Here is a 20,927-nt window from a genome sequence, read left to right on the forward strand (position 1 = left end):
TGCATTCTTTTAGTAATAATTTGGAAGACAAAATATGAAGAAAAGTCTTTAATTTTGCCACTGAAAGCATTCTGGTTTGTTGCTTTTCATACTTTTTTATGCATATGAACATTTTAAAAAGTAGAATCATAATATATAGTCTTTTGTCACTATGTTTTGGGCATATTTCTATGGCAGTAACTATATCCTTGGTGTCATCTTTTTAAAAGTTTGATGTATATTAAGTTAATCATTGCCACCCCAGAAGTAAATTTTCTTATATATATATTTTAATGGATGCGAGCAAGCATTTTGGGGCTGAATTCACAGAAGGAGAATTTCTGGAGGAAAATAACATAAAATAGTTTTAAGATTTTTAATAGAAATTTTCAAATTATCCTGCAGAAAAATTGGTTCAGTTTCTACTCCCAACAAGGGCAGAGCTCCAGTGTCCCCCTTCCATTTGTCCTCTTTGCTGATATTTAAGGAGAAAATCTCATTGTTTTCATTACATTTCTTTGGTTTCTAGTGCTTTTGAAAATTTTTTTTTTTTTTGAGATGGAGTCTTGCTGTATGGCCCAGGCTGGTGTGCAACAGTGCAATCTCGGCTAACTGCAACCTCTGCCTCCTGGGTTCAAGTGATTCTCCTGCCTCAGCTTCCTGAGTAGCTGGGATTACAGGTGCTCACCACCATGCCTGGCTAATTTTTGTATTTTTTAGTAGAGATGGGATTTCGCCATGTTGGTCAGGCTCATCTCAAACTCCTGACCTCAGGTGATCCACCCACCTTGGCCTCCTAAAGTGCTGGGATTACAGGTGTGAGCCACAGCCCCGGCCTTGAATCTTTTTTATATGCTTATTGGCCATTTTTATTCTGGTGGGAAGTGCCTGTTTCTCCATTGCCTATTTTCTGGCCAAGCTCCCAAGTCACATTTCACTTAATTTTTATCCTGCTGATTGAAAGCATTTTAACATAAACAGGAGCAGGACAGACTATAATTATCGAGATCTTGCTCTGTCACCCAGGCTGGAGTGCAGTGGCATGATCATAGCTACCACAGCCTTGTACTCCTGAGCTGAAGCAATTTTCGTACCTCAGCCTCCCAAGTAGCTAGGACTACAGGTGTGTGCCACCACGCCCAGCTAATTTTTAAAATTTTTTGTAGAGATGAGAATTCACTATGCTGCCCAGGCTGGTCTTGAACTCCTGACTTCAAGTGATCCTCCCACCTTGGCTTGCCAAAGTGTCGGGATTACAGGCGTGAACTACTGCTCCCGGCCGAGAGCTCATTTTGTTTGCTAGTGGCGATCTTGGTATCTTTTTATATTTGAGGCTTTGGTGCTAGTGCTGAAGTATTACACTCGCCATCCAAGGTTTGCAGGACTTTTGTTGTAATATTGAACAGATGGAACTGTTTAGTTCTGCATCTTTGCAGGTATATAAAATGTGCCTAGCAGGACTCTGCTTTATATCCATTGAAAGCAAGAAGTAATACAGTAAAACTTTGCCTGGCTAGAGGCTTTGGAAGAATGGAGTATTCTGATTTAATGCTATTAACTTGGAAGTGTGAAGGTGAAAAGAATTCAAAACTTACATTTCCTGTTGAATGCAATTTGAAAATACAGCCAGTGATTCCACTTTTCTTCTATAGTAAGTTTGGACATTCTGATCTACTTGGTATTTTATTATAGAACTGCTAGTGTGCCTGAGACTTACATTGTGAAGACACTTTTTAAAAAACTTGAGAGGTAAGAGGGTGTAAATGGTATTGTATGAGATCAGGCTGGATGAGAAGTGACACTTGTAAACATACCTTTTAGGCTGAATCTCTGATTGCCATTTGTTTTCTTATTTAACTCATGAAAATAAAACACCTTGGATGGAGGGTGGGAGTAGGAAGGAGATTTATGTCTTTTAATTGCATGTCATTGTTTCATATCAAGACAGAACATATGGTATCCCTGGCTTTGACCTACAGAAGGAAATACATTTTTCTACCTGCTGTATGCCAGAGGTCCTTGAACACCTGGAGGGATGACTGCAGCACAGATTGCTGAGCCCTGCTCCAGAGTTTCTGATTCACCATGTCCAGGGTGGGGCCTGAGAATTTGCACTTATAAAAAGTTCTCAGGTTCTGCTGGTGCTGCTAGTCCAGAGACTACATTTTTGAGAACCACTCTTGTCTACTAACTGTAAATTGCAGAACTCTAGAACAAAGCTTAGTTTGGTGTAGGAAAAGAAACTCACAGGTTATGGAGCAAATCATGAAAGATTCAACCCTTGATCCCAGCCTAGTGTGGAATTCGGGTAACAAGCAATACACAGTGACATAACACAATTCTTGGTTTTCATGATTGCAAGTCATAGCCAAGTATCAAGTGAGAAATTCAGTTTCACTTGCAAGGCCTAGAGAGGCCAGGTGATTCTAGAAAAATAGGCCTTGTGTTTGCTTTAAACCAGTAAAGAGCTTTGAGTGCTTATTAAATGGAAAGCTTTGTGTTTTTATTAATTTTTGACTTTTTTTTTTTTTGAGATGAAGTCTCAGTCTGTCACCCAGGCTGGAGTGCAGTGGTGTGACCTTGGCTCACTGCAACTTCTGCCTCCCGGGTTCAAGTGATTCTCCTGCCTCAGCCTCCCGAGTAGCTGAGATTACAGGTACCCACCACCACACCTGGCTAGTTTTTGTATTTCGAGTAGAGACGGGCTTCACCATGTTGGCCAGGCTGGTCTTGAAGTCCTGACCTAAGGTGATCCACCCACCTACGCCTCCCAAAGTGCTGGGATTACAGGTGTGAGCCACCACACCCAGCCCAAAAGCTTTGTGTTTTTAAAGATATTAGACATGTTTCTTGTTTTTTAAAAATTCTTAATAATGTAGGAGAATAAGAGAAATGTTTTTTCCAAAACAGAGAAATCATTGTGATTATTTTACCTTATTGGAATGATTGGAATGTTGGATAATATAGTCCACTTCATTCATTAATCATCAAACATGCTATGGATTTTCCATTTTTATAGGATTTGTGTCTTAACTGGGGTAATACTGGTAATTCTTGTACTCCATCTGAAGATGAAAAATGTAGGCCAAAATCATAGACCATGTATACAAGCTGGATAATGAGGACAGCTCTGGAGGAACATGCAGACACACACACACTGACACACATATATATAAAGTATAAACACATATATTTTTTAAAGTTTATTTTTAACATTTTAAAGCCAAAACCGTCCCTCTCCTCTCCTGGAGTAGGCAGGCCCCTCCCCTCTCCCCAAGTGGGCGGGGACAGCAGTCGCATAGGTAGCTTTCCTTGTGATGTCACAGGTTCCTCTGGACACACTGCTGCCTGGCCACGCCTCCTTTCCCTTTCATCTTTCTCATTGACCAATGGGATTGGAGCATTAAGGCCACACCCCTATTCTGCATTCTAGTGTGGTCCTGGTTACGCCTCCTCTGGCTCAGTCACACAGCAGCCTGGCAGGTGACTGGAGGTGTTCGCTGATGTGGCCCCAACCCTACCTCCCTCCCCACCCCATGATGTTAGAAGAAACTCGACAGAACAAATTGGCAGCAGCCAAGAAAAAGGTAAAAAGCCAAGAAAAAGGTCATGGCCCCCCAACCTAGCCGGAGATCCCCTCCTGAGACACACTGGGCTGGGCCCCCCTACCCCGGCGCCCCTGGGCTCCTCCACCAAAGTCTTGTCAGTCAGCCCCGCCCATTCAGCCAGCAGCCCAGCCTCTGCCCTTGCCAATCACCCTGCGGTGACTTTGGGCGGGTGACTGCTGGGGCTCCCTACTCCATATTCAGCCCTCACGTCCTGCCGCCCCAAGCCCAACCTCCCTGGGTTCTTTGGGCTCACGTCTCCAAGGACCTGGGACCCCCAGCCCTAACCCCCCAGCATCTCCAGTCATCCCTGGGTGACTTTGGGCTGGTGACTCCTGGGATTCCCTGAGCAGACTCTGCTCTCCCCTCCTGCTGACCCAAGCCCAACCTCCCTGGGCTCTCTGGACTGGCATCTCCAAGGACCTGGGTCCCAGCCCTATGCCCCCCTCCCCCATCGTGGATCGGCAACTCAGCCATTGCACCGATGTCGTTCCCCCCACCTCCAGGAGGAGTGGAATGTAGTGATGTCACAGTCCCCCTAGGAACTGTCATTACTGCTGCAAGACCGGCCTTTGATCTTACAACCCAGTCCCCTAAGCATTCTCACCCCATTTCTGGTTCCTCTGGTCACAGCACAAATTTCCAGCTAGAAGAGAAATGGGGACTATGGGAACTAGGAGCAAGAGGTTTCAGGCTGCCTTACTCCCTTCACATAGACATCGACAGTGTGAAAAGCCTAAACTTCCCCTGTGAGCTCAAAACGTTGGCAGTATCTCTGGGTGGTAATGGGAGAATGGGTTTGGTTTGGTTTTCTCCCAGGATTCTACTCTCCAGAGAGACTTGAACATTTTTTTCTGAGTTCTCTACCTCATATTCTAATTCTCCATGGTTCTGGGACCAGACTGCCCTTCAGTCAGTGGTCTCTGAAGTGAGATTTGCTCACCTTCTGTGGAATAGATCTTGGGAAACTGAACTTGACAGCTTGAATCTTCTTCATATCATCTCAACTTGGGGTACATTGAATGCCACAGGATAAATGTGGGAGATCTTTCAGAAGCATCAGTTTCCCTTGATTCTCTTGAGAGGAAAAACATTAATGTACTTAGGGATGACCCTCACATAGGTTTCTAAGAGTATACCAGACTTCTTTCTGAAATGAGACTTGGGTTGTCCTCTTTCTGATAAATTCCCAGATTTAACAAAAAAGCTGCCTTCTGCCATGAGGACACGTTGATATAAAAGTGTGAGAGATACTGGTGCACTTCTTCACACTAACAGACATGTGAGGATGTATGACTAAACCACACAGTGTGTAGTTCCTGCCTATGTAATGTTTACTTTTCTACCTCTGCCTCTGGATTTGGTCCCTGTCAGCTGCTGATTCATGGCAAAACCCCAGAGCTTGGAGTCAGAAGACTGAGTTTAAGTTCCATTATTGCCCCCCCACCCCACTTTTTTTTTAGCCATAATATCCATCCCTCTCAATCACTAAGTGATTGTGACAACACCTTGTACAGTTGTTGGTTGCATTAAATCAGATGGTGTATAAGAGTATTTTGCAAAAACTGTAAGGAGGGTGTGGCTGTAGGGGCTGGTAGTTCTCATGTGTATTACTACTCTTCTTTCCCACAGCTAAAAGAATATCAGCAAAGGAAGAGCTCTGGTGTTCCAGAAGGAGCGAAGACAAAAAAGAAAAAAACTGGCAGTAGCCCTGAGACAACCACTTCTGGTGGTTGCCACTCACCTGGGGATGTGAGTCTTGGCTGGCCAGGCTCCTGGGGACAGAGGGCACAAGGGGCAGTAGAGGGTAACTGTTGAGATTGCTGGGTACTGGTTAAGAATTCTGGGTTTGAATCCTGCTTCTCCATCTGCTAGGGATCTGATTTATGGCAAGTTGCTTGAGCTCTTTGGGCCTCTCTTTTCACGTCTGTAAAATAGGGGTAGTATTGTTTGACTTCCATTTGTGAAGTTTAAATGAGATTCCTTATTATTGTTGCTTTCATGTTAACCCCTAGTACGTGGCCTGCTGTAAACACCCAGGATACCCAGGAAATGGTCATTGCTGTTTGATTTTCCTGATCCCCACTCTCAAGGGGAAGCTGGGCTAATGAGTACAGCCACTTGCCATCAGGCTGTCCCTTTAGGAGTCACTGAAGGGGGCCCAGGGTGTGGTGAGGAGAGCCCCAGGCCCTAGGAGGAAGAGAAGCTCTAACTTGCCACCAGCTTGCTGGATGAACACAGAAAAATCACTTCCTCTGCTGGGCCTCAGTTTCCTCCTCTGTAAGATGATTCTGGATAAGATCAGTGTCTTTCAAACTTGTTTTTTAGCTGGAGACCCCTTAGTTCAGGTGAACTCTTACTCAGGAGTCTGTTTTTTTTAATGGAGGTGGAGGTCTGGAGCTCTACCAGATTCATCACCCATGTCCTGGGCCTGAGGAGAGGGGTCCAGTGAGCACATTAAGAGCTGTATTGGTCAGCTGACTCCACTCTGTGACTGCATCACTCAAGGGACTTTTCCATCTATTTGTTCCTGCCCCTGGCAAGGCAGCAGGTGGCCATTTGGAAGAATGGCACAGGCCATGGTTTTAATCTCCTCTGCTCTTCTTCAGCATTTCCTTTTCCTGAACCCACATCTTCCTCCTACCCTGACTTTCTTACTTCTCTCTAAGCCACTTCTGTCTTTCGCCCCCTGCCCTTGTTTTTCCCTTGTCACCTCCTGTAGATTCAGGACATTCTGAAGGTGCTGGTGTCCAACCTTAACCACTCCAATGGGGTAGTGCTCCCCCATTGGACAAGTGAAAGTTGAGGCAGTGCCAGACCCCCCTCTGGCTTGCTGTCTCCAGCTGTGCATGGCCCTGAGGCTTCTCTGGCTTGGGGGATACTTGGCCTCTGCCTTGTTTTATGTTGCTGCCATTAACCTTCAGCCTGTTTCTGTCTGCTTCTTCACCTGCTTGATTGGTGGGTTTTTTTCCTTCCCCGCATCTTTTATCATCTTGGAAATGGTGACACCTAAAAGTTTAAAAGTAATCTGCGAATAACGTACAGAGCAGGCATGTGGGATTTGGGCCTTTTTTTTTTTTTTTTTTGAGACAGAGTCTCACTCTGTCACCCAGACTGGAGTGGAGTGGTGTGATCTCGGCTCACTACAACTTCTGCCTCTCGGGTTCAAGCGATTCTCTTGCCTTAGCCTCCCGAGTAGCTGGGATTACAGGCACCTGCCACCACGCCTGGCTAATCTTTGTATTTTTAGTAGAGATGTGGCTTCACCATATCGGCCAGACTGGTCTTGAACTCCTGACCTCAAGTGATCCACTCGCCTCAGCCTCCCGAACTGCTGGGATTACATGTGTGAGCCACTGTGCCCGGCTCCTTGCTGTTTTTATACTTTCTCTATATACATAACTATTTCCCATGTAAGTTCTTTTTTTTTTTGATTTCTCATTTTTATTACTCCTGCATCATCTGTTACCCTGAAGGATCTGGAAGTAAGAGGCCCTGGGCCGAGGTGCAGTGACTTTGCAGGCCAGCCCTCCAACCTCCTCTCACAATGGGGGCTGGGTGACCCTCTGCCACCTGAGACAGCCCACATACACCCCAGCCCTAATGATTGTTCTCTCTACCTCTCCCCACAATCCTCTTCCAACTCCTCCTCTCTGCATGTGCCTCAGAGCCAGTACCAAGGAGTAGCAGTAGGCCTGGAGTCAAGCTCTGTGACTATCAATCAACTCAATGAAAACATAGAATCATTGGTAAGAGTCCAGTGGGGTCCCCTGATTCCACACTGCCAATCCTGGGCTTTAGTTTCCCCTTGGGGCCCTGAAGAAAGGGGCTGGGGGACCCTGGTGTCAATGGCAAATGGGGAGCTGGAGCACACAGGCCTCACCGGGAGGGACCCCAGAGCAAGGAGCATGCAGCGTGGCTCTTCTGTCGCTGCCCTCTTTGCCGACTCTCTCTTCTCCAGACACCCCTGCTCCAGTCCTTGCCACACATGCCCTGGGGTTGTCACCTCTCAGGGAAGCGCTAGCCTGACTGGTTGTCAGGGAACCTGTATTTCTGCCCTGACTCAGTCCCTAATTTGCTTTGAGTCTGGACAAGCCACCTGTCCTCCTTGGGCTCGTGTTTCCGGAGGAGGTAGAGCATCAAAGGTCTCTGTTAGCTCTGAGAGTCTGAGATTTAAAGCCCCCTAGAATGGAAACCTGAGGGCCAAGGGCTCCTGTCTGTCCTTTTTCATCCTATATCTGCTGTGAAGAACTGTAGCTGGCCCGTATGTGCTCCATAAAATTTTGTTGAATGAAGGCGCCTTTCTAATTCACAAGCTGGCAGAAGGGTGGGCCTTCCTGAGACTCCCTCTCTAGAGGTTTATGTTACTGTCCTTTCAAGAGAATCCAGATTCAGACTTTGAGTTCTGTGGCTGTGGGCAAAAACCAACAAAGACCCAAATCCTCTGTCCTTGGGAGCTTGAGGAGTGTTGGCCAGTTTGTATTGCCATTGGGTCTGAGAATGTTGCCTTTAAAATCCATTCCTGGTCCCCGCCTACCACTTCCTGGTCTGGGGAATAGAGTTGAGGGGGCCACTCTAAGTCACCTGAATTTGACTCTCCCCACAGAAAGAGCAGAAGAAACAAGTGGAACATCAGCTGGAAGAAGTAACATGATTTATTTGCTCACATGACTGCTGGGTTTGGGGGGCACTCAGATGTAGAGGTGCCAGTCTCATCTTACCCACTCCCAGCCTGGGGAAGAAGGCTGACCCCTCAGATTCCGCCCCATCCCCACAGGGTCCCTGATAACCTGGTCCCATGGGTGGGCCTGTCCTGGGGCATTGGTGGCATTCTAGGGGCCTGTCCTTTGCTGTGCCATCTCTGCCTCCCCGTGGTAAGAGCTCTGTCTTCCTCTTCCTATAGGCAAAGAAAGCAAACAATGAAATACACAAAGCACAAACGGAGCAGTTAGAGGTGAGTGGAGGGTGGGGAGCTTTCTCCTGTCCTCTGGAGAATGCATCTTTCCTTGTCTTTCAGCATTTGCTTGGCTTTTCTCCCAAACATTCAATTCCAGACAATCAACATCCTCACATCGGAAAAGGCAGACTTGAAGACCACCCTTTACCATACTAAACGTGCTGCCCGACACTTCGAAGGTGGGAATCTGGGCATCCCATCATCCTTCAACCTGGCACTTTGACAGGTCTTTACGGGGAGTCCTTTGGGCCCCATCTCAACCTCTCTCATTACAGAAGAGTCCAAGGATCTGGCTGGCCGCCTGCAATACTCCTTACAGCGTATTCAAGAATTGGAGTGGGCTCTCTGTGCTGTGTCTACACAGCAGCAGGAAGAGGACAGGGTGAGTCCAACCAGCTGCCCCATCCCCTGGCAGCCTGGCTTCCCAGATGGAGGAGTGAGACTAAAAGTCCCTTCTGCAGGATGGAGTGTCCTGCCCAGAAGGCAGCATGCTCATTTCTCACTGCTTTTGTGTATGGTTGTTAGAGGCAGCCTGGGGCTGAGTCAGCTGCTGTGGGTGAGCTGGGAGGCACTGTGGGGAGTGAGCACTGGATGCAGAGCTCAGAGGCCAAGTGCCTGCCCTGCCCTTTCCTAGGTGGGGTATTGGGTAGTTGTTCTGTGAAGGTACAGAAGAGTGTCTTTAGTATGTTACCGTTTCTGTAGAGAGAGGAAAGGGGTGTGTGGTGTGTGTGTGTGTGTGTGTGTACTATGATAATATACAAAAACACATCTGCAAGCATTCATAAAAAACTCAGGAGAGAGTAAAGGTTGCCTGGGAGACACCTCCCTTCTGTACCTTCTGAGTTTTGGACTATATGAATGTATTATCCTTTCAAAAAGTGAACAAAAGATTAATTTCCCCCTTCCTATCTGTGCCCCCATCCCCAACAAGAAAAATGGGCTTAGAGAATAGGATAGACCTGGGTGTTCAAATCCCAGCTCTGTCTAAGTGATCTTAAGCAAGAACTTAACCTGGAACACTCGATGTTTTTCATCTACACAATAGAGGTAATCCTAGTAACTGTCTCACGTGGTGTTTGTGAGGATGAAATGGGATTGTAGCATGGAACCTGGTGAAGCCCTCCATGACAGTTCAAACAGTGGTAGTAATAACAGTAATAACAACAGCAATATTATCTGATCTCTCTGGGCCTCTGTTAGCCAGCTGTAAATTCGATCTCTTTCCCTGTCCCTTCCAACTTTACTGAGTTCTTTTAATAACCAGGCCACGGGCTTGGAAATGCCTTGATCTTTACTAACCAAGTTGTATATTGAGCCTAGCCCTAGCCCTTTTAAGGGGCACTGCCTGGGCTCCCCAGATCAAAACTTCTCACTCTTCACCATCCAGTCCTCGAGCTGCAGTGAAGCGGTCCTCCAGCGGCGGTTACAGCAGACCATAAAGGAGCGGGCGCTGCTGAACGCACATGTGACACAGGTGAGGCTTTGCAGAGGGAGGGATGTGGAAGAAAGATGATCCCACGTGGTCAGGAGCAGGTGAGGACCAGTGACAGCCCTTCCTAACTTCTGTGCCCATTTCTTGCAGATGACAGAGTCATTAAAACAAGTCCAGCTACAGAAAGACGAATACGCTGAACACATAAAAGGAGAGAGGGCCCGGTGGCAAGAGAGGATGCGGAAAATGTCGGTGGAGGTGAGACCTGACCCCTCAGCCCCCACCTTAGATAGGTCACTGGATCTTTCTGGGCATCTGTGTAAAATGGGAATAGTACAGCCAGAGGTGGTCTTGGGTCTGTGCTTTGTGCAGATGGGGGCAGAGAGGGAGATGGTAGCCTGTCCAGCCACCAGCCCCTCTCCCCAGGGCCCTTTCCCCTGTGCTTTGGGCAGGCTCGCACATTGAAGGAAGAGAAGAAGAGTGACATACATCGGATACAGGAGCTGGAGAGGAGCTTGTCCGAATTCAAAAACCAGATGGGTAAGGTGGGGCTGGTGTGACCTGGGAGCAGGACTGGCATCAGAGGTCTGTGGGGGTGGCTTAGAATGCCCCAGGGAGGTGGGTGGATGGAAGGGCTTTGAGGCAGAGGGAAAGAGGTCTGTGCCAGGAGATGGCAAGTTTTGTCATCTCCATGAGCCTCGGGGTCCCCATCAGCAAAGAGGGAGGAGTGCCCATTGTCAGCCACCCACAGTGCTCTCTATGTGAAAGTGGCTTGGAAATTGGCTACCATCGGGTGCGAGGAATCATTAGCAGTGAGACCAAGTCTGGGAAGCCTGAGAGGAGCTGTGCATCAAGAAGAGGGATTTTTTTTGGAGGGAGGTGGGGAATCCAGAGGCCCTTATTATCTGCTTCATTTCTCAGCTGAGCCCCCATCCCTGGTGCCCCCAGCAGTGACCTCTGTGGTGGAACAGCTACAAGATGAGGCCAAACACCTGAGGCAGGAAGTGGAGGGTCTGGAGGGAAAGCTCCAATCCCAGGTGGAAAACAATCAGGCCTTGAGTCTCTTGAGCAAGGAACAAAAGCAGAGACTCCAGGAGCAGGAGGAGATGCTCCGAGAGCAGAAGGAGTGGAGGGTGCGGGAGCAGAAGAGACTGTGTGAACAAAACAAGACACTTCAGGAGCAGCAGAAGATGCTAGGGGAGCAGGATGAGAGGCTGCAAAAGCAGGAGCAGAGGCTACGCAAGCAGGAGGAGAGGCTGCGAAAGGGGGAGGAGAGGCTGCGAAAGCAGGAAAAAAGGCTGTGGGACCAGGAGGAGAGACTGTGGAAGAAGGAGGAGAGGCTACAAAAGTGGGAGGAGAGGCTACAAAAGCAGGAGGAGAGGCTGCGAAAGCAGGAGAGGCTGCGAAAGCAGGAGAGGCTCGCGCTCTCCCAGAACCACAAGCTCGACAAGCAGCTGGCTGAGCCACAGTGCAGCTTCAAGGATCTGGTGGGTTGCCCCACCTGGGGAGCCTGCCCTCATCCCTATCCCTCCAGGCCTTTGTTTCCCCACCTGTAAAATGGGGCAGTGTAGCCCTCACACGAAATTGTACTTCTAAAGGCACCTTTGAGCTACAGCTCATCAGGCCCTGCTCTGATGGCTGTGGGGGAGAAGGGATGATTTTTCTAACCTGCCTCCACCCTTCCCGGTGACATGGGAGGCAGACACCAAGTTCTGGTGTCTCCAGCTGCAGTGGATGGAAACTGATTGCTTCTCCCTGTGCAGAACAATGAGAACAAGAGTGCACTGCACTTGGAGCAGCAAATAAAGGAGCTGCAGGAGAAGCCAGATGAGGTGAAGGAGATGGTAACCTCTGCCCCATCCAAGAAGGGCTGGGAGGCAGGCACCAGCCTCTGGGGAAGGGAGGTGCCAGGCCAAAGGCAGCTCCAGCTGGGGGAAGGTGACCCCAGGACCCTCCAGGGCAGCCCTATGACTGTTTCTTGCTTCCTGCCCTCTGACTTTTAGAGGTGGGTAGCCCTGGGCTCCTCCCAGATCTGGACATCGTCATCCCAGCTAGATGCATGGAGCTGCCCAGTCACAGGGGAAGAGACAGTGATAAGAGGCTCCTTATCCAGGCATGGTGGCTCGCACCTGTAATCCCAGCACTTTGGGAGGCTGAGGCAGGAGAATCACTTGAGGTCAGGAGTTTGAGACCAGCCTGGCCAACATGGCGAAACCTCACGTCTACTAAAATTACAACAACAACAAAAAATTAGCCAGGCATGGTGGTGCATGCCTGTAATCCCAGCTACTCAGGAGGCTGGGGCATGAGAATCGCTTGAGCCCGGGAGGTGGAGGTTGCAGTGAGCTGAGATTTCACCACTGCACTCCAGCCTGGGCCACAGAGTGACACTGTCTCAAAACAAAACAAAAAAGCCTTCTTAGATTCAAACTGGATTCTGGCCTGGGTTCCACTGGTCACCATTCAACTACTGTTCATCTCTAAGTCTCTGTTTCTTTAACTTCAAAAGGAAGTTAGCATTTTCCTTGCAGAGGCGCTGAGGATTGAATGAGAGAATACATGGAAAGCATTAGGCATGTAGCACACTTAGCAGGTGGTGGTTGGCTCCCTCTGCTTTTCCACCAGTCTGTGGCCTACAGTTTAAATTGAGGCAAGAAGAACATGAGATTTGAGGCTGGGGAAGGAGGTATGGGGTTCTAGGCAAGGGAGGAAGCCTCTTAGGCCTGGAGCAAGGGACCGGGGTCCTGGGCAGATGACAGAGCCCCACAGTGCGCTCACTACCCTATTAATGGGCCCAGAATCTGGAAGCCAGCCACCTCATGCCCTCATGCCCAGGGTCTTCCTGCAGGTGGAGCTGAAGAGCCAAGAGTCTCAGAGTCTGCAGCAGCAGTGAGATTAGTACCTGGGTCACCTGCAGCAGTAGGTGGCCACCTATCAGCAGCTGACCTCTGAGAAGGAGGCGTTGCACAGGCAGTTACTGCTGCAGACCCAGCTCGTGGACCAGCTGCAGCAGCAGGAAGCTTGGGGCAATGCGGTGGCTGAGATGGCCCACCAAAAGTTGCAGGAGACCCAGGGGAGGGAGTTGCTGAAGAGGGGTCCCCAAGGGGGATGACTTGGCAACCTCTATGCCTTCTCACTCTGTTTTCCATCCCCTTAGGAGCACCTAGAAGCTGCCAGCCAGCAGAACCAACAGCTGGAGACCCAGTTGAGCCTCATGGCTCTCCCTGGAGAAGGTACAGGAGACCACTCAGAGGAAGAGGAGAGCACCCCAGGAAGAATGGGGGACTCTTAGCAGCATAGGACTGAGGGGTTGGAAGAGACCTTTAGAACAGCTGGTAGTTATGCCAACCGGGTGTCTGCACTAAGTTCAGCATCAATATGGTGATCTCCTGGGAGCAGGGGGCCACCAGGTTGCCTAAGGATGAATGAACTGGCCCAGATCAGAAAGGGAGCAGATCAGGACTCCCGCACCGACTGGTAGTGGGACTGTGCCTGGGCAACATAGCAAGATCTTGTTTCTTAAAAGGAAAAATAAAGAACAGCAGCTCATTCACCTCTGGGGAGAGGCCGGCTCAGGGTTACACGATCAGGGTGGGGACAGAGGTGGGCCCACAGTACTTCCCTTGTTGGGTTGTCTGAGGTCCCCTCTGACTAACTCCCTACAGGAGATGGAGGAGAACATCTCGACAGTGAGGAGGAGGAGGTGCCTCTGCCCGTGCCAAACATCCCAGAGGACCTGGAGAGCTGGGAGTCCACGGTGAGCCTGACTTTCCCCACCCCGCTTTGCCACCTTCCTCTGTGGTCCCTCCCAGACCCCCTTATGCTCTTGGTTTTCCCGCCTTCTGATTTCTCTGGCTCCTCACACCTTCCAGGAGCCAGTGGTCAGACACCTTGTCACCTGTGGCCAACAGGTGCACTCTGAGGCCCCAAGTGAAGGGGCTGTGCTCCACCTCCCTGCCTCATTTGTTCTGTCTATGCCCCTACAAGAATACTCACCTCTTGCCTTCAAGTGGCATTTTTCAACTCCGCTGGAGCCAGTTCCCAGGAGGAGCAGGCATGGCTATGTGGGCAGTGGAAGGTGCGAAGGCTGTGCTGCCTGCACCTGGCTCAACTGGTGGCCTCAGCCTGGAAGGAGCCAGAGGCAGAGCCCCGAGCCCCAGGGAGGACTGGGGATGAGTTTGTGTGTGGGGAGAGCTACCGGGCCCTGAAGGAGGCCATGGAGGAGCTGAAAGTGAGTCCTGGCATGGGCCAAGAAAAGTGGGGGCGGGGCGGAACAGGTCTCTCCCGAGATGTGACCCCATTATTTTGGCTCCAGAGCAGCTTTATGGACCTCCCAAAGGAGAAAGCGAATGGGAAGGAGCAGGTGGAAACACTGGAGCATGGATTCATCCAGCCCTCTGGAGCGACAGATGGCATGAGTGAGCGGGAGGCCAGGGCATGGGCAAGGGGAGCTGCAGGGCCATCGGAGGGACCCTAGTGTCTGAGCCATGTCCTCTCGCAGGAGAGTCCTTCACCGGATATGAAAGCCAGGGGGCAGTGCCAATCACGCGGCACCAGGAGATGGAGGATGTCATCAGGCTGTCCCAGAAGGAGGAGGAGATGAAGGTAGGGCATGCAACATCTCTGTGGGGGTGGGGCTGGGCATGGGTGCTGGCGCAGGCTCCAGGGTGGGAGCTGAGCACCCCTCCCTTCAGGTGAAGCTGCTGGAGCTGCAGGAGCTGGTGTTGCCCCTTGTGGGCGACCACGAGGATCAAGGCAAATTCCTTACCGCTGCCCAGAACCCTGCTGATGAGCCCGCTCCAGGGGCCCCAGGCCCCCAGGAACTTGGGGCGGATGGTGAGTAGAGCCCTCAGGCGGGGTGGGCAGGCAGGAGCAGGGGAGGCTTGCACTGTGCTGAGACCCCCGCCTCCCTCCCTCCAAAGATTTTTATAAGGTGAGCCTGGACGACAGCGTGGAGCCTGCACCAGCAGCAGCCAGGGAGGGTTCTGCACAGCAGATCGTGCAGCTGCCTCCTGTAAGGCAGGACACCCAGGAGCACCCAGGCTTGGCCAGCAAACCCTGCGTGCCATTCTTTTACCGGGCAGCTGAGAACAAGGAGATAAACATCATCATTATCTAAGAGCTGGTCAAGAAATTTAAAAGAACAACAACAACAAAAAGTTATGGGGTTAATCTCCTACGCCATTCATTTACTCCATTTGAAAGTTAGAGCCACTCACATTTATTTGTGTTTCTAATTTACCGTTTAAATTTATTTGTAAAAAGTTAAGGGAGAGTTGCTCTTTTCCTGATGTTCACTCTGGCATCCTTTAGCATTTTTGTTTTTAATTTGATAATTGTAGGTCATTAGCACGCATATCGAGTTTGCCCTTAAGTGGTGGGAATTCAAACACACAAAGACCCACTATTTGCACAAAACTATTCTTACTGGTTTGGAACAGGCTGCCATGCTTTTTTAATGTTATTGCAGCATGTATATTCATTACAGAATTCAGATAAAATTTGCTTATATTCTGCTATTACATTTGATCAAATCCTAACCACAGTGAGCTCTTCATTAGCTCAATATGTGGTTTGCCCTCAAGTGCGCGCTGTTTATTACTTTGTAATATGCCACTGTGAGTACTGACATTTAGAGTTGTTTAAAGGCCGAGAACTGGAAACAGCCTTTCCCCTATTTTCTGTGCATTGGGAATGGAAGTAATAACATTTTGGGGAGCTTTTTAAATCTCACAGAAGAGGAAAGTGGCCTGCTCTGGCAGGTGTGTGCAGGATAGAGTGTGTTTCATTTGTTCTGGTGCCAAGAATGAGCGCTGTACTATGGTGGTTCCCTTAGGATTTGTATGTGCTCTGGGGTCATGAAGATATTGCATCATGAGCTGCAGCAGTTGTACCCTTTCTCAATGACCTAAAAAGGGATTATTTCTGAGGAATGAAAGGCTCCCATCATTGACTGTGGATGTGGAAAACCTTTTCTAGCTTGGAACTTTTATATCTGCAATACATTTTAAAGTCAGAGTTCATGTTACCTGTTTTAATCACATGAGTATATGTCCCAGTACACAAAAGAGCACTGGTTGACATTCTTCTTAATGTATTTAGTAAATATCATAAGAAATCCTTTAAGAGTTTAAGCGTCCATGGAAGAGGCACACAGGCTCTAGTCAAGAATGAATTCGAATGAAGGAAAGCTGTGTGACACTTGGCCTTCCTCTATGTTCATGGAGCTTCTTTGAGGCTAGAAGATGGATTTTTACCATCTAGACCTCTCTGGCGATTACCTATTCTTCAGCCATATTGGTTACTCTGACATAGGAATTTACTTCTTTTCTTTGAATGGAAAACACTTTAAAAATAATAACCACCATTATTATAAACCAATATATGAGAGAGTACTTAGTTGAAACAAAAAGGAGTTTTAGTAGACAGTATTATACTATACATGAAAATCAAGGCGAAGTTTATGCAACTTAAAATGTTTACAAGCTGCAGTGCAATCTAATGTTTGTGAATGTCCAAGTATTATGAGGAAAAGTGTCTATACAATCACAGAGTTTTGTTTCCTCACAAAGTTCTTCACAAAGAGTGAAGTATGTTTTTATACCTCTCAGTTTCAGTTAGAGGCATATTTTGTGCCATATTTATGTTAATGTGCCTATACATGATGAATGAATTATTTCAGTCATACATTGCCTAAATCATAACTTTAAGATGCTTGGGAAAGAATCAACAGCCAAAATTTCATGAAGTTCTAATGTCTGTGTTCCAAAATACGTCACATTATTAGGATGCAGGGAGAGATGTATGTGCGCTCCCTGGGGTGCACATTTCTAGTTACTAGACCATCTCCATTTTTAGCATTTGGCATCTTCATGATACTTTTATACATATGACATTAATAGGATGCAATAATACGATTTTACAGATGGAATAACAGATGTGCTTGCATTCACTGAAAGAGTGCAAATATTAAGTCCTTGTGACTTCAACTGACTCTTCCAAATTGTATGAATTTATCAATGTATTAGATAAACTCAGTTTCAGAATTATAAAGAAAAAATGTTAGACCAACTAATGTGGCTAATTAACTGTGGTACGATTTCTAGCCCGAGGGTTTAAAATGGACTTAAAGTCCTGTTCTTGCCTTTTATGTTCTGAACTTGCCACTTTTGCATTCTTTGAGTTCAGTTTAAAGACAGTTTAAGTCCAATTTAGACCCTTGGGCTAGAAATCATACCACTGTTAATTAGCCACCTTATTTGGTCTAACAGTTTTTCTTTATAATTCTGCAACTGGGTTTACCTAATACATTGATAAATTATTTCAAAGGTATTTTTATAGTTCAAATCACTTAACTTTTACCCTGATAAATATTAATGACTAGGAATGATCTTCAGATAGCGTTTAGCATCTGTAACCAATCTGACAATAATGTGTTCATCAGGCACCTATGGATTAAATCACATACTGGCATATTTAAGCTGAATGTCAGTCTGGAAAATAAATGTACTATATTAACTGAAATACCACTCTTTGTGTAGCTATTCTGTCATATATTTAAGAAAAATTAAATAGCATGTAAATCGTATAGCAATAACCAAAGTCTTTCTTCAAAGTGCATGCATTCCTTTGCAATACCTCATTCAGCCAAGTATTTGTTCTCTTCCTCATTCAGTATAAGGCAGCTTTCAATTTGCTTAGAAAGCAACATTAGAAGGGTAGAGTTGAATCAGAAATATGGAATTTTAAAGTGTGGGTTCAACTGAATAAATTTGAATTTCTGTAGGAAGAATTGAAAAACTATTTAAAGACTGCAATATATAATCATTTTAAAAGTATTTGATTAAACCTGATAGATTTTCCAGAAATGAAAACAAGTCAGTTCTAAAACCAAAGCTGATATTTAGAAAATGTGAAAATGTAAATCACCCCTATTCATAATATAGTTTCTCTAAAACTTTATCTTAAAGAGTCATTTTAAAAGAATATAACTATTCAAAAATGTAACTGCTATCTTAAGTTTTAAAATAAGTTAAAACATTTTAAAATATGAATACTGTAGTTTAAAAGAAAGAAACTGGGGGAAGGAAAAGTAGAGAAAGAAATGCCAATTCCATTGCAAAGCTTTATTTGCCAAGTTTTCTTAGAATGACTTTGACCAGTTTATGAATTCTTGTAAACAGAGTGTATAATGGAAATACTGAAACACTGTTGCCTAAAGTGGCATTATTGACTGCTACTGTGATGCTACTGTAATGTAATAAGTTATTAAATTGTTGCAAAATGCTGTTTTTGCCTTAAAATTTTGTGTGTCTTGAAAACTGTGGTGTTAAAGGTATTGAGACTATGCAAATGCTGGGCACACCTGGCATGAGATAATCGGTTGTTATTTTTATAAAATTGCAATGTAACTATGCAAGTGTGTTTATTTAAAGAACACAAACCAAAGTTATGGGATAAAAAAGGTTGTGGGATGAAAAAGTTACGGGATAAAAAATGTTGTGGAAAAGTTGTGGCAAAAAAAGTTGTGGAAAAAAAGTAGAAGTTTTATGAAAAGCTTAAAGAAAGGGCCAGGCACAGTGGCTCATGCCTGTAATCCCAGCACTTTGGGAGGCCGAGGTAGGTGGATCACGAGGTCAGGAGATCGAGACCATCCTGGCTAACATGGTGAAACACCATCTCTACTAAAAATACAAAAAAAAAAAAAAAATTAGCCGGGCGTGGTGGCGGGCGCCTGTAGTCCCAGCTACTTGGGAGGCTGAGGCAGGAGAATGGCATGAACTCGGGAGGCAGAGCTTGCAGTGAGCTGAGATCACGCCACTGCACTCCAGCCTGGGTGACTGAGCAAGACTCCGTCTCAAAAAAAAAAAAAAAAACTTAAAAAAGTATTATGAAAAAGAAGTTATGGGATTAAAAAATAAGTCGTGGGATAAAAATAAAAATAAATAAAAGCAGGCTTCTGTCAGCATAAGCCTGGAGAAGTGGGGCTGGAGTCTCCACCCCCATCATGTTCCTACCACCCCTTCCCAGTCATCCCTTTATCATTAGGGTAGAAAGACAAGACCCCTGTCTAATGGGGGGAGACAAACAGACCCTTTGCCACCTTGACCAGGGCTGAGTCCTTAAATTTCTGGATGATGAAGATTGTTATTTAAGAGCCAGAGGCTGGTAGAGCTGGTTTGTTTGGAGGAGGCCTGATGGCCTCCCTACTCTCACCAAAGCAACTTTTCCCTAAGGGGGCTCCCATCTTTCTATTCAGAGAGGCAGCTGAGGCGGGACAGTGGGGCTAACTGTAGAGCAGGAGAGGGCACGGGCTGCTGGGGTGGACCCCCTTCCCCAGTGTACATATATTATCTGTGTAACATTTTGTATATTCCAGGGAGGTAGGGCCACCCCCTGGATCATACCTAGCGGAGATTGGAGCTGGCATATGAGGAGGTTGTACTCATTATTTGTGGATGGGAAACTTATTTGATAGCATAGGACAGAAGAAGGAGGCGGGGATGGGGTTGTGGCTCTCTGGTGATGTGACTTCTGTTTATTTTGCTTTTCATTTTGGAGTAAATGTATTTAGCCATACTGCTCAGCCTGGTGGGTTCCCGTTTCCCTCACTGGGTCCTGGAGTTTGTGCCACTGAACGAGGAGCCCTAGAGAGTCTGAGCATGTCCAGCTGGGCTGTTGGGGACCTTCCAGGCCTGTTACCTGTATGCTGCCTGCTGACACCTGGTGGATTTCACGGGGACTGTCATGGCACCTATGGGGCACAGTCCGGCCCTGAGAGCCAACAGGCTCAGAAGCCTGATGTAGTGGTGGCCGGGAAGACAGATACCAGCACCCAAGGGCACTGACTTCCATCCACCCCAGGCATCTTCCCTTCCATCCCCCTGCCTCCCTCGCCTCTCTGCACCCGGTGGCCTGTTCTGTCTGTCCCTCCAGTGCACCGGCTGCCCCACAGGCTCCTCCAGGCTGAGTTCATGGCCCTGCTCCCTAGTGGCCAGAGCCGGCTTCACAGGATAAAAGCCAGCTAAGTTCCACTTTTCCAGGAAAAGTGTCCCTTGGAAAGGGTGTGACCTTTTCACTCCTCCCAATGGCACCCTAGAAATGGCTTGGCCTTTTCCCTCCCCTGAGCTCCACAGAGAACACAGCCAGCAGAGGACACATTCCCCATCATCCAGAAATGGATTTGATTCTCAGCCGAGGGACAGCAGGACTGGTAGAGACTGTCAGGCCACACGGCTGCCTGCACAGCACCCCATGCTTGGTGGGGGGTGGGAGGGATGGCGGGGGCTGGCTGTCCACAGGCTGGGCATGACAGGGAGGCTCACTAGAGGTGGCACACTTTGGAGGGGCAGTGTCAGGGGAGACCTTCCTCTTTTTGGGCCACAAGAATCCACAAGGACAGCACAGTGACTGATTCCCAGTGCTAGAGGCGAGGTGGTCGGCCATGTGTAGATATGTGTATATATATATATGAGTATTTATAGATATTCATAGAACAGGGCAGGGAGATACCACAGAGGGGGCACAAGTTTTCATCAACGGTCACATCTGGATGTGTCAGCTCACCACTATGACAGACTAAGTCACAGATGAAGGGGGCTGGCTTTGGGGCTGGGGAGCCACCGTCAAGTCACTGGACACCCGCCCAGGCAGGCTTGGAAAGGGAGGCCTCCGAGAAGAGGAGGATCTGTTTAGAGGTCAGAGTGGGGCTGGGGCTCTCAGGACGGGATGGACTTGCCTGACCTGATGAGCTGGCAGTTGGAGAGAAAGCAGAGAGAAAACGGGAGAGAGAAAAGTGAGCAGAGAGCTGGTGAGGCAAGCACAGAGCACGGGCGTGCTGCAGCAGCTATGAGAGGGCCGGGGAGGGGAGGACGCAGGTGCAGGTGTGGCAAAGTTCCTGGAAAAGAGGGGCTGGAAGGAAAAGGGGAGGAAGATGAAGGGAGGAGCTGGAGCT

At 47.8% G+C, this 20,927-nt stretch overlaps 1 protein-coding gene across 3 annotated transcripts; it reads left to right on the top strand.

Moving 5' to 3' along the window:
- The first annotated feature begins 3,347 nt into the window (after positions 1-3,347).
- Positions 3,348-18,256, top strand: LOC129013622 (golgin subfamily A member 6C-like). Of its 3 annotated transcripts, none has more exons than XM_054450066.2 (18): positions 3,348-3,566; positions 5,217-5,336; positions 7,253-7,333; positions 8,191-8,229; positions 8,488-8,538; positions 8,639-8,720; positions 8,817-8,923; positions 9,929-10,015; positions 10,124-10,231; positions 10,426-10,513; positions 10,895-11,460; positions 11,737-11,817; positions 13,131-13,206; positions 13,639-13,730; positions 14,289-14,391; positions 14,475-14,578; positions 14,668-14,809; positions 14,896-18,256. In XM_054450066.2, the coding sequence occupies exons 1-18, from the start codon at positions 3,483-3,485 to the stop codon at positions 15,090-15,092; spliced, it is 2,208 nt and encodes a 735-aa protein (XP_054306041.1). In that variant the 5' UTR covers positions 3,348-3,482; the 3' UTR covers positions 15,093-18,256. The 3 variants fall into 3 exon arrangements, with proteins under 3 accessions (XP_054306041.1, XP_054306042.1, XP_054306043.1); XM_054450067.2 differs by having other exon boundaries at positions 11,737-11,805; XM_054450068.2 differs by lacking the exon at positions 11,737-11,817.
- The last annotated feature ends 2,671 nt before the right edge of the window (positions 18,257-20,927 follow it).

Source organism: Pongo pygmaeus, chromosome 16, assembly GCF_028885625.2.
Source record: "Pongo pygmaeus isolate AG05252 chromosome 16, NHGRI_mPonPyg2-v2.0_pri, whole genome shotgun sequence".
Taxonomy (NCBI): domain Eukaryota; kingdom Metazoa; phylum Chordata; class Mammalia; order Primates; family Hominidae; genus Pongo; species Pongo pygmaeus.